Source organism: Homalodisca vitripennis, chromosome 1 (genome assembly GCF_021130785.1).
Source record: "Homalodisca vitripennis isolate AUS2020 chromosome 1, UT_GWSS_2.1, whole genome shotgun sequence".
NCBI classification, from domain to species: domain Eukaryota; kingdom Metazoa; phylum Arthropoda; class Insecta; order Hemiptera; family Cicadellidae; genus Homalodisca; species Homalodisca vitripennis.
In genome coordinates, this window is record NC_060207.1 from 161,492,313 (window position 1) to 161,504,612 (window position 12,300).

General features: G+C 35.7%; 1 protein-coding gene across 1 annotated transcript in view; it reads left to right on the top strand.

The window, feature by feature from the left end:
• Positions 1 to 4,789: 4,789 nt before the first annotated feature.
• The window catches only part of LOC124375225 (neutral and basic amino acid transport protein rBAT-like), a 34,215-nt gene continuing 26,704 nt past the window's right edge, over positions 4,790 to 12,300 (top strand). The window contains exon 1 of the mRNA XM_046833361.1: positions 4,790 to 5,523. Coding sequence (XP_046689317.1) covers positions 5,106 to 5,523 — 418 coding nt within the window. The 5' untranslated portion in view covers positions 4,790 to 5,105. The remainder of the gene's footprint in view (positions 5,524 to 12,300) is intronic.

Here is a 12,300-nt window from a genome sequence, read left to right on the forward strand (position 1 = left end):
TTCGCACGCTTTTCGTAAGCGTTAAGGCCATGTCACACTGCCGTGGCGTCGCGTCCGTCCATCCATAGTATGAACGTCCGCGTATGCCGCGACGGTCTCGAATCCCGTCAAACTACCAGACACGCGTCCGCGTCCGCGGCCAACGCCACGTCTTTCTAGGAGTTGCTTATACATTTCAACTACTTTGAATTTTTTAGTTATACACTGATAGTGGAATTAATAGTTTGTTATAGCTCTACAAAATTAATTTATTGTTCTGGAGCGTATTCATTAATAATTATTGTTTAAAAAAAATATATTTTCATTATTACATGCAATACTATTTCTATTATGAACTTAGTAATTAGGGCATTCAATACTTTGATATACCTCTTTAAAACTATTGGTTTTTATATATAAGATGCACTTGAAAGGATTATTTTATAATTTTTGTGTTGGTGTTTTCAGTTTTGTAATAAGTCTTTATGTTTTTAAAATAAGGCCTATTTAATTTTGTTATAGATCAAACATAATATGAAAAATAACAAATAAAATGATTGCATATAAACATGACACCAGAGTATTCATTAACCCTAGAACTGGCGGTCATTTCATCCTGGAGTGTCGGGCTGTTTTAGAGCTTCGCGCAAGGGTTTTTTAAACAAATTATTAAAAATATAAAATAAAAGGAGTAGGCAGTGGCAAGAGCGCGCGGTGCCCCGGTGAGGGGGTTGGGGAGGTGCTTTATGCGCATGCGGAGCCTTCGTAGCATCGCCGACGTCGGCCAAGGATCACTCCAGCCGCATAGCGCAGCAGACGGTGGCCGACGCGACGAACGTTGCGCCACGTCGGTTATGTCAGTGTGACTTGTCCTATTTGACAACATGGTTAGCGATTATTTTAAAAATCCATCCGCAGATGGACGGATGCGACGCCACGGCAGTGTGACATGGCCTTTACCCGTGTATGTGCACTTCTGGCTCAAGTAAATTAAATTTCCAACGCCGATGTAGAGTTTGCTTTGTTGCCACGATCAAGAAAATCTGTATATGTTTATAGCCATTGTACACGTACATGTGTTTTATTATAAAGTGGGCTAACACTCAAGCTTTAAGTTCAACCAGAAATTTATCTTCAAGACAAATATACATCATAACTTAGCGCCTTCAAATAGTGTTTGGCTATTAAATATTCGTAACTGTTATAATGTGCAGGCGGTTTGAAAACTATTATCTTTGGCAACGCCACCTGGAGGCGAGTTACATCAATAGACATAGCATAGAAACCTTCTTCGTGGAAAAATACATATACATACAAATTTTCGTAAAGATCGGTCAAATAGTTACTATTCCATAAAAGACAAACACAAAAACATTCGTTTATATATATATATATATATATATATATATATATATATATATATATATATATATATATATATATACAGTATAGATAAAGAGAAGAATACATTAAGTAAAATAAAATTATCGAAAAATTAACTACATAAAACAAATCGTTAAACTCAAGGGTATTACACTGTGATATATCAATACATGAACGTACTAAATAGATTTTTTGGCTCATTAGGCCTACCACAATATTAAGGTATATTTTCCGTTTCCTTTCACAAGACTTGACCTTTTGAAAATGGCAGTTAATACTTACTAACTACCTGTGGCCTGAATTTTGAATGAACACTACACCACCTCTGGAACAATTGAACCTCTATGGCTTATAATGTTATTACCAAAATTGTTGTGCAGTACTAGAAATACTGTATTTAAGGCTGCTTATTGATTACCGTATTTCTTTTTTTTATAAGGAATTATGTGTATTTTAACGAGAACCTATGGCCCCAGTATAGACATTTGCGGGTTAAACTTAGAGCCAAGACTCATGGTTATAGATTTGTATGGTTAAGTGGAGAGCAAATACTGGCAAAGTAAGGAGAAACCCGAGATGCTTTAGTAATTAAAACTTATGATGATCTCTGTAAGATCAAGTAATCTAAATCTGATAGTCTAGTAGGCCTAATAGTGTTACAATTCCTGATCCGGCAGTAACTCAGTGTGATAATTTTTTACCAGTATCATAGCGGTACTAATAATATTTGTTCAGATAGAACATATAATATAAGTTTTTCCTTTGATCGCTGTTATTATTTGTTGTTACATTTTGCATGTACTGCTATAGTCTTCAGAATTCTTGATAGTTTTCATAGTTCATCAACTGTTTTGGGATTTAAAATATATTAACACAATTAGAGACATACAAATTATTTATTTTTTATTTATAGTTTTGTTGTGATTGTTCATAATTTTTATCAATGTTCTGGTATAAAACCTGATATACTTATCTGGCATAATAGTGTTGTAATTCTTGAACCTGCAGTAGTTCATGGTGAAAACCATTTTGCCAGTGTCAGATCGGGATTCGTGTATTGGTTCTTCCTTTTGCCCTTTCTCATTTCAGTTAAATTGTATCCAAAATAATATTTGTTTAGATAGTGCGTATGTATATGTTTTTCCTTTAACTGCCGTTATCACAGAACTGCAATTTAACTACATTTTGTTGAATTTTTTTATAGTTTATCAAATTTAATTTGTGTTTTAAATATACTAACACAATTATTTGCCTACAAGTTATCAAATGGTTACATTTCTGATAACGTATTGACAAAGAGTTAAGTCAAGAAACACTAAAAGAAATATTATTTCTTTACCAGACCATGGACTCAAGCACCATTGTTTAAGTAAAGTTACCAAACAAAGAAATGATGACTCTATGCAACTCATTAATAGCTATGAGTTACTATCCTCTAACAAAGAAAAATTCGTCACTAACAACCTAATAAAAAATTCAAAGTGTCTTTTTAGGGCATATTTTTCAGGGGTGAAAAATGTGTCACGAATTATCAAAGCCTAAGATTCAATTTTAAGTAAAACTGAGTACTCGTACAAGTGTCTTAACAGAGACAGATTAAATATTTCTATCTCCTGACGCTTTCATAAGTTATAAAAACCAAGTTTTCAACATATTATAATGATAAATTTTGAAATTAGCAAAAAAAGTTGTAGATAGTGGCGGATCCCCTTAAGTAATTTAAGTATGCCTGAAGACGGATTTGAGAGAAATTACTATTTTATAACACAGTTTTAAACTTTAGCTCTACGTTATAACCAGGGCCTCAGATTCGCCGTAGCACTAGCAGCGTACCAGCGTGCCGTCACACAACAAATTAAATTGTAGCACTCTCTCGGGTACATCACAGCCTCGACAATAAGTTTATTTAGAAGTCTTCTGTCACATGCAGGAGTCAGATCTTACAACATATTTTCAGAATGTATTAAATTAGAAATCAGTAACAAATCAGTCAAAAGAAATTTAAACAAATTTGTATTATATATGGCATTCTATACAGTGGACAAATTCGTGTAACTTATCAATGTATAAAGAATAGCATTTCGTAATTGTAAAAATCATTTTGATACCTACCAAGGTTATAATCAGTTATAATTAGTTTTATTTATTTTTTAATATTAAGATATTAGTATAAACACATGCTATACATTAAAAAAATAATTGTAATAAATATTGACATTGAGGACACAACTTAGTGTTGTTAAATCATTCAACGTTCGTTATTGTTTGTTATAATTGCTTGATAAGCACAATCCTAAAACCAAGTTATATGAAACGTATAATTAAGTATGTTGTTAACGATAGGTTATATTTGTACAACTGCGCTGTTGGCAGTGTAGTTTGTAAATGTGCTATCGAGTACTACGCAACGTGAGTGCCTTCTTCGTTCAAAGGTGCGAAGCATATCCATGTTGCGGGTAGCATTGCAATGAGCGAGAATTTTAACTATGGTAGCGGAGGCCTACTTATTATAATTGACTTCCAATTGACTGGAACCAAAATGGTGTTATTTAATAATGGGTTCCATCCATTAATTAACGAAATAGTTTCTGTTCCTAATATTTAGTTATAATGTACACCGTACTTTCTTTAAGCATTTTAGCCTATTTATTAGTGGCCTACTGACTTTATACTATTACAATTACACTACAATATCTCCCTGCCTACGCCACTGTTCACTGTTCACGATACGATTGGAAAATACTCCTAATCCCTATATGCTGTACCTTCCAAAGTAAGATATTGTGGTCAACCATGTTGAAAAATGACATAGAAATGAAGCCCAACGTCGGCCTTCCATCGTTTAGAGCACGAAATATCGGATACTCCCTGGTATTGATTGCATCCACTTTTGACTTTCTCTCGGTAAATCAGAACTGGCAAGATATTAAGTTGATAAAACTTAATGTCAACATAAATGACAAAAAAACTCATTCAAGCGTCATGAATAAGTATAAAATCTTACATACCTAAAGGATTAATATAACCTTGAACAGTTTCTTGGATAACATTTCCTTTATGATCTAGAAAGCATCTGATACTCCAAATGTGATTGATAACTTCCTTAGTACACGAAATTGATTACAAGGATTTTGGTATCTAATAACAAGTTCAACATTCAGAAAAAATTTTATCTTAAGTAAAGTTATATATGTACGTATACATTGCATTGGATCGTTTCAGTTGTAAAGTGATTTTTGTTTAAAGAACTAAGTATAGTAATCATTCATCAATTCGAATTAACCTCTGTTAGCTATCATGTTATCAGTGGTTTGGCTCTGGATGGTGCTCTTGACCTATTATGCGCGCGCAAGTACCCAACCCAAGAACGCTCTGTCTCTCAACAAATCAATGGGCCTTGACTTGGACCACCAATCAACGCTCTGTACTGGAGATTGCATCATCAATAAACACCGCCAACTTGTCCATTATCCCTCCCATTCGAGTTCCTGGAAGCTTTCTTCTCGGTCATCGAGTATAAACCATTGTGGGATACTGTGCTTATTTGAACGGTTGGAGTTCTTGTGCATTGTGATCTTAGAGGTCAACAAATTATTATAGCTACATAATTGGCTTACCTTTCCAGATCAACTTTGGTAACTACCATATGATTAGTTTTGGTGCAGCAATCATTAATTTGTGACTTAAGTGGTATATTTTGTGTGATTTAAAATCTAATAGCATCCTTATTGTAGTAATCCATCATGGAGAAAGATTCTAATCTTGCATCACCCCAGGATGATGGAGCAGGTGAAAAATTGGTTGATGAGAAAAATGGTCACAATTCCAAAGGGATTGAGGTTAAGTATATAACTCCTAGTTCTCAGAATGGTGATGCTAAAATTGATATTGAAAATTTAAAATCAGCATTTGCTGGAATGGGAAAAGAGGAGCTTATGAAATTTGCTAGTGATCCCTTTTGGGTGAGAACAAGATGGTTTCTCTTTATATTGTTTTGGCTGTTATGGGCTGCTATGTTGGCAGGAGCTATCGCCATAATAATTCTTGCTCCCAAATGTGCTCCTCCAACTCCTAGAGAGTGGTGGGAACAGAGCCCTCTGTACAAGGCCAATGTTGCTACATTTACTAAGGATTCTTCCAAACTGCAAGGCGATCTAAAAGGTAAGTGTTTTTGGCCTTCAAACCTTTATGCTAAACAAAATGCAAATGTCATGTTATTAACCTTTTTCAATCAACATCCTGAACTAAACAGTTTAGGGATTTTATTAAAAGGTGAATAACAGAAAACTAATACATTGTAGGGCATTCAAAGTGGAACTATTTTTCTTACGTAGAGCGATATTTCCTTGTTACATCTGAGCTTTGCTTCACGTGATCTTGTGATGTGAATCAAAAGTAGTGTAGGTCATTATTGATATACATGGATTAGTAAAATAACAACAATAGTGTAGTGAAGATGGCCCAAAAGAATTAAGGGGTAGGGTACGATAAGCGGACTCGGTTTTTTATATCGAAATTGGCAAACGATCATAACCATCGATATAATCAATCGATACTTATTAATTATTTTGAACAATTAACTTAAATAATCTATACCAGCAGCTGTAAACACTAAAATAATACAAGGTAATATTTCAATTTTATTTAAGTAACATTTGATTATTAAAAATGGCAGTCAGTCGTAGAAAACTACACGACATTGCTTTGAAAGATGATAAGACATGTTTTTCGTTACTTCAACAAGTTGGACTCGTACCAAAAAACCCATTATGTGAAATTTGTGGGAAAGAATCAACTGTAACTGTGAGAGGAGCAAATATGATCGTCTTCAGTTTTCCTAATTTTGGTTAGCCTATAATAATTTGTTTGATCACACTGTAAATATTAAATTTATATTTTAATTAAAAACAAGATTGTTATTGAGGACTATAGATACTTTTATATCGATTGATAGTCTAGGATTTGAGATGCGAATATTAAGTATCGATGATTACATTCTTCGATATAAAAACCGGGTCCGCTTATCGTAGGCCTACCCTACCCGAATTAAGGTAGCCTATTGCTAACAATGAATTTCTTAGAATAGGCTTTCTAGTTTATACCAGGCTAACACAAGTGTCTCCATCAAATAGGTCTACGTCGGTGCTGTCTTGCACAGATGACTAACGAAAAACATCTCACGAGATAGTACCTACCACTAAAAGCACAAATTTCTAGACGGTCTGATCACGAATGCTTCTAGTCATTATTGTGAGCTGAGCCCAAACAAATATTGTCAATTCATCTAAACATAATTTCTAACAAGTAAAGTAGTTCTAATTTTATTTGGAAGAGTGGTAAACACTTCCAAGGTTAGTACTTTGTTAATAACAAGATATCATACTATTACAAAGCCACCGAAGCCAATACAAATACAAAGTTTATGAATCTGCCCCTATATAATCAAAATGCATTTTCTGAACTTTTCAGGTTAGGGTGTTAGACCTATTTAATTCTATTTCCTAATCTTTAAAGCGGTAGACTAGTCTCAATTCTAATGTACATTAATTTTAATGGTTTCTAGCGGTTTGGCAGCTCTAAAAAAAAATTTCTATACAGTTCCCATGTCCTATTCATCATTAAAATTCAAAATACCCGGAATGAACATTAGGCCTAAGTGTTTACTCTGATTTTTAATTACTTTGAATGAAGCTAACATAGCATAGTGGAGATACAATAGATTATCCTAAACAATTTGTGCAGGGAATGTTCGGATAATTACCAATTTATAAAAAAGGTCTTAGTTTTTTGTTGAGGGTAGAGGGCTGGGAGATTTGGATACGAAACACGTTATTGGAATAAAAATACACACTACAATAACTTTTAATAAATTAATCTAAAAGAAATAATAGAACAAATTTGTCTGAGCTTAGATGCTAATTTTTGACACCAAGTCTTGTAGGTATTCCAAAGACACCAGTTAAGTTTTATTAATTGTTCTGTCCTTTTGAATTTGTCTAAAAGACTAAGTACAACACGTTTACATTTTGCCGACATCACAGAGCACAACAAACAATGGGGACAATTGAAACAACACTGATTTTAGCAATACTGAGTGAGGTGTACAGATGGATGTTAAACAATCAGTACTGTCCCGTGCTAGATTGTCAATACTGATCTGAGGTCAGGAAAGTGCTTGAACATATTAAGTTTGGGTATCAATTTACAATATCGTGACCATGGAAAGGTATGTTCATTTTTTTTTCCTGAAAACTACAATTTTTCCTGAAAACAATAGTGAAAAAAAAAATTCGTCGGCAACGAAAATCAAAGGAGTTACGATTTTTTGAAATTCTCTGAAAACTCTGTTTTTGACAGTACCTCTGGCAACACTATCCATATTTGACAGTTTGGTATTACTCCGCGGCTCTCTCAAATAAAGAAGGGACGCCATTTTGAACTATTTTGTTCCTCCGTGTCTATTCTTAACCTCCTAGTTCAGTAGTGGTAATGGCACACCTTTGTGTTGGATGTTCGTTATCTTACGTGGAAGCAATTCGTAAAGACGATAGTGACTAGTACGTTAATCCTGTCAACGATGCCTGCCCGCTGCGCAGTGCTGCGCACTGCTTGCTCTTTAAGAAAAAAAATTAACTCGAGCTTGCAAAAGTCGAATCCCTGATCACGTGATGCCCCTGCTCCTTAACGCAATAATGCCCGAAAGGCATCAATATAATACAATAATATTCTTTCCCCCCAGTTTATATGCACCTGTGATAATAATACTAGGCTATAAATGCCCAACCCATGAAAAAAAAAGTCCATTTTCCATGGTCACGGTATTGTAAATAAATAAATACCTAAGTTTGATTTGGCATGTGAAAGTACTGATCACCTATGCTCCTGGCCACTCGTATTGATGGCAAAAAAAGAAAACCATACCTAAAGATCTAGTATCAAACAAAGACCAAGCTCAAACCACGTTAGCGCTCCAATCTCAATCAGTATTGCATTGATTTATTAATTAAGGTAAGGTTAAATTTACAATTTTATCCATCTAAATCAGGGGTTCCCCAACTTTTTTGTACCACGCCCCCTCTGGTTATTTGGAGACCCCCCCACACCCCCCTACACATATCAATAATTGTACGTATGGTGAAAATTTAAACAAGTATTACATGAAAAACGAATATAATAACTGATACAAAATTTAACATTGTAACACAGATACATTTTCAATTTAAGGAAGGTGAAACAATAGGCCTACCTACTTACAAAAACAAAACATAAAATGTAAATTTAGTGAGATGGTTGCGCTTGCATGTTTCTGGATAAGCTGACAGATCCTGGGTTGAGTTTCAGACAAAGCACAGCGTAGGTCACTTTCGACATCAAGTTTGTTGCGGTACTTGGTTTTGGTAATTCTAAGCAATATATGGGTCAACCTCGATTTTTCTCATATTACAATATAATGTTCCAATAGTCAATTTAGAAAAAGGAATGATTAGAATTTCTTGCCGGAAAGCAGTTATAGGGAGCAGGCAACCGCCAGAACGGTCATATATTGCTTAGAGTTACCTATTAGTGATCAGGGGCACTGACGTGATCTGGGCTTCAAATTTGGAACTACTCGAGTTAATTTTTTTTCTAAAAGAGCAAGCAGCGCGAAGCACTGCGCAGCGGCAGGCATCATGCGTGATCCTTTTTTTTTATTAAAAATTTCCTGATAAAATTGTTATTTACAACACAATTTTAAACACATAATTACATGCTGGAAAGCAAAGTAAACCAATATAATCCGCCCAATACAAAATCTCCGTAAAAATCTGGTAAAGGAATCTGTGTCATTCCTTTGGCCTGAATCAATTCAGTATATACGAAGATCACGCCACGATGCTTGCCCCGCTGCGCAGCGCTTCGCGCTGCTTGCTCTTTTAGAAAAAAAATTGACTCGAGTAGTTCCAAAATTGAAGCCCAGATCACGTCAGTGCCCCTTATCACTAATAGGTAATTCTCGCGGTTGCCTGCTCCCTATAACTGCTTTCCAGCAAGAAATTCTAGTCATTTCCTTTTCTAAATGACTAAATGACTATTGGAACGTTATATTGTAATATGAGTTGGCCTGCTCCCTATAACTGCTTTCCGGCAAGAAATTCTAGTCATTTCCTTTTCTAATTGACTATTGGAACATTATATTGTAATATGAGAAAAATCGAGGTTGACCCATATATTACTTAGAAATTACCCTTGGTTTTTGATCGCCACAAGAGTTGAAAACGCTTTTTCACACATGTATGTTGTTGAAAAAGGCAAGTACATCCGAACAGCTTTCCCTGAAACACTGGGGTAAACTTTTAAGTACTTTAACCAAAATGAGGGCTTGTCCATTTTGTCAAAATCGTATCTTGCAGCAGAGTCATTTTTTATTTCTATTCCCTCCTCTTGTAACTCTTCTGGCAGCAACTGTATGTCCATGTTGAACGGGTTCAGTTGATAGTTTGTACAACTCCTCTGACAAGTTATGAAAGTACCTGCTGAACTCCTCTTTGAGGTTCTTCAAATGGTCAATTATCAAGTTTTTCAAAAGCGGGGTCCTTCAAAAACGTCCTCAAAACATACTTCTTCTGAGACTGACACTACTTTGCTGAAACTTGAATAATTGCTGGGGTTCATTGACACTTTAACGTATCCAAAGTTGTAGTTTCTCAACGTACATCTTGATGGCATCTCGATGTGTTACTATATTTGAGTCTGCACCTTGCAGTCTCAAGTTTAGGTTATTTAACGTGTCAAAAAAGTCTGATAAATAGGCCAAAATCACTTGGTTCCAGGGTTTTTTTTAACTCTGCACTAAGCTCGTTTTGTTTCTGCTGTGCCAAAAACGTTATCACACTTCATCATGGAGTTCAAATAGTCTTCCCAACATATTGCCTTTTACTAAGCTCGTTTTGTTTTCTGCTGTGCCAAAAACGTTATCACTTCATCACGGGAGTTCAAATAGTCTTCCCAACATATTGCCTTTTACTAAGCTCGTTTTGTTTCTGCTGTGCCAAAAACGTTATCACTTCATCACGGAGTTCAAATAGTCTTCCCAACATATTGCCTTTTTGATAGCCATCGTACTTCTGTATGAAATAGCAGCGTTTTGTGATCACTTCCTAAATCTTCACACAGAATTTTAAAACAGTCGAGTATTTAATGCACTGTTCTTAAACGTAGTTGACTACTTTAATACAAAGCTTTAAAACAGCATTGAGTTCGTTAGGAAGAGTTTTTGCTGCCAAGGCTTGGCGGTGAATAAAACAATGAATCTCAACCACATCAGCATTCTTCTCTTTGACCAACTGCACAAAGCCTGAACGAGAACCCAGCATTGAAGGAGCACCATCTGTGCATACACCAATAAGTTTTTTTTGCCAAGAAAGTTCGTGTTTCTTAAAAAAGTCTGATACTGCTTTCCATCACATCTACAGCTTTAGTTGTGGTCAACAGCTCAGTAGAAAACATCAGTTCATCCTTCATTCTTTCATTTTCAATGTAAGGAACATACACAAGCAAATGAGAGCATTGTGCTATGTCTGTACTCTCGTCAAGCTGGATAGCAAAAAAACGGTGATTTTTTTTATTGCATCAACCACCTGGTTTTTTAATGTCCTTGGCCATATCATCAATGCGGCGTTTTACGGTGTTGTCTGAAAGTGGTATTTGTGATAGCTTTTGCCTACTATCAGTTTCCAAGGACAACATCGGCTGCTTTTAAAATGCACGGTTTAACAAGCGTTTCACCAATAGTGTGTTTTTTTCTTTTCCTTAGCAATAATAGATAATTCATATGAAGCTTCAAGCACTTTAAGAGATGACTGAGCAGCAGATCCAGTGCTATCTAACTTCATGCGCTTTAAAATTCTTAGATTTTGCAGCGAAAAACTCTTTAGGTTTGTCCTTTAAAGAGGCATGTTTGGTTGACAAATGTCTCAGAAGACGATTAGGCCTCATCGCGTCATTGCTTAATACCTCATAGCAAATAACGCACTGAGGGTGATCAACATTATCTTTAAGCAAGGAAACAAACCCATATTGAATATAATTCGTCAATATACTTGCGTTTCTTTGCCGTGTTCATCTTCTCTGATTCAGCTTCACACAGAACTCGCACAACACAAAAACAATTGCTCCAATCCAAACGTCGCAGCAATTACAGAACACCCACAATACAGCAAACACGCTGACGATAATTCACGGAAAGCACTGTTGGCACAACGGACTGGCGAACGGACTAGTTACAACACAAGCACTGAACAAAGTGCAAGGTTATTGACATTGGATTGAAGATGCGGTGGGGTAGTGGTAGGCGGGCGTGGTAGGGGTGGAGGGACCACTCGCACTCACGCCAAGGCCAAATGGAGGTAACAGGTGGTGGGGGTCATGGGATGGCGGGAAGGGAGTATTATTATGAGGAAATTAATTTTTGTAATTTTTTTTTATTATTTCATTGGGTGTCATGCCCCCCCTGGACTTTCTCCACGCCCCCCCAGGGGGGCGCGCCCCCCAGTTTGGGAACCGCTGATCTAAATAAACACAACTGCACACAGTCACAGTACTGATTTGATCGTATCCTGTAATCCAGTGATAATGTTTTGACTCTTATCTTATTATTCAGCTAGATCTATAGAAATAAATTTTGTGTTTATCACTTTCGAAGGACTGCCTAATTGTTATACTAAAATGTGGAAGATATTGAAGTTAACCCAGTATTTATTCAGAACTACTGTTTTCTGTTATGTATGCTAACTGGTATTAACCCTTTCAGTGCTAAGTATTTATTGAGTGGGTATACTGAAAAGTGCCAGGTATTTTTCTAGTGGGTGTACCTAAAAGTGCCAGCCCTTTTGCAGGCATTTTGCAAGGTTTTAGTAAAAAATTCACAGTTCGATTATTTAATAAGCTATCAACATGATT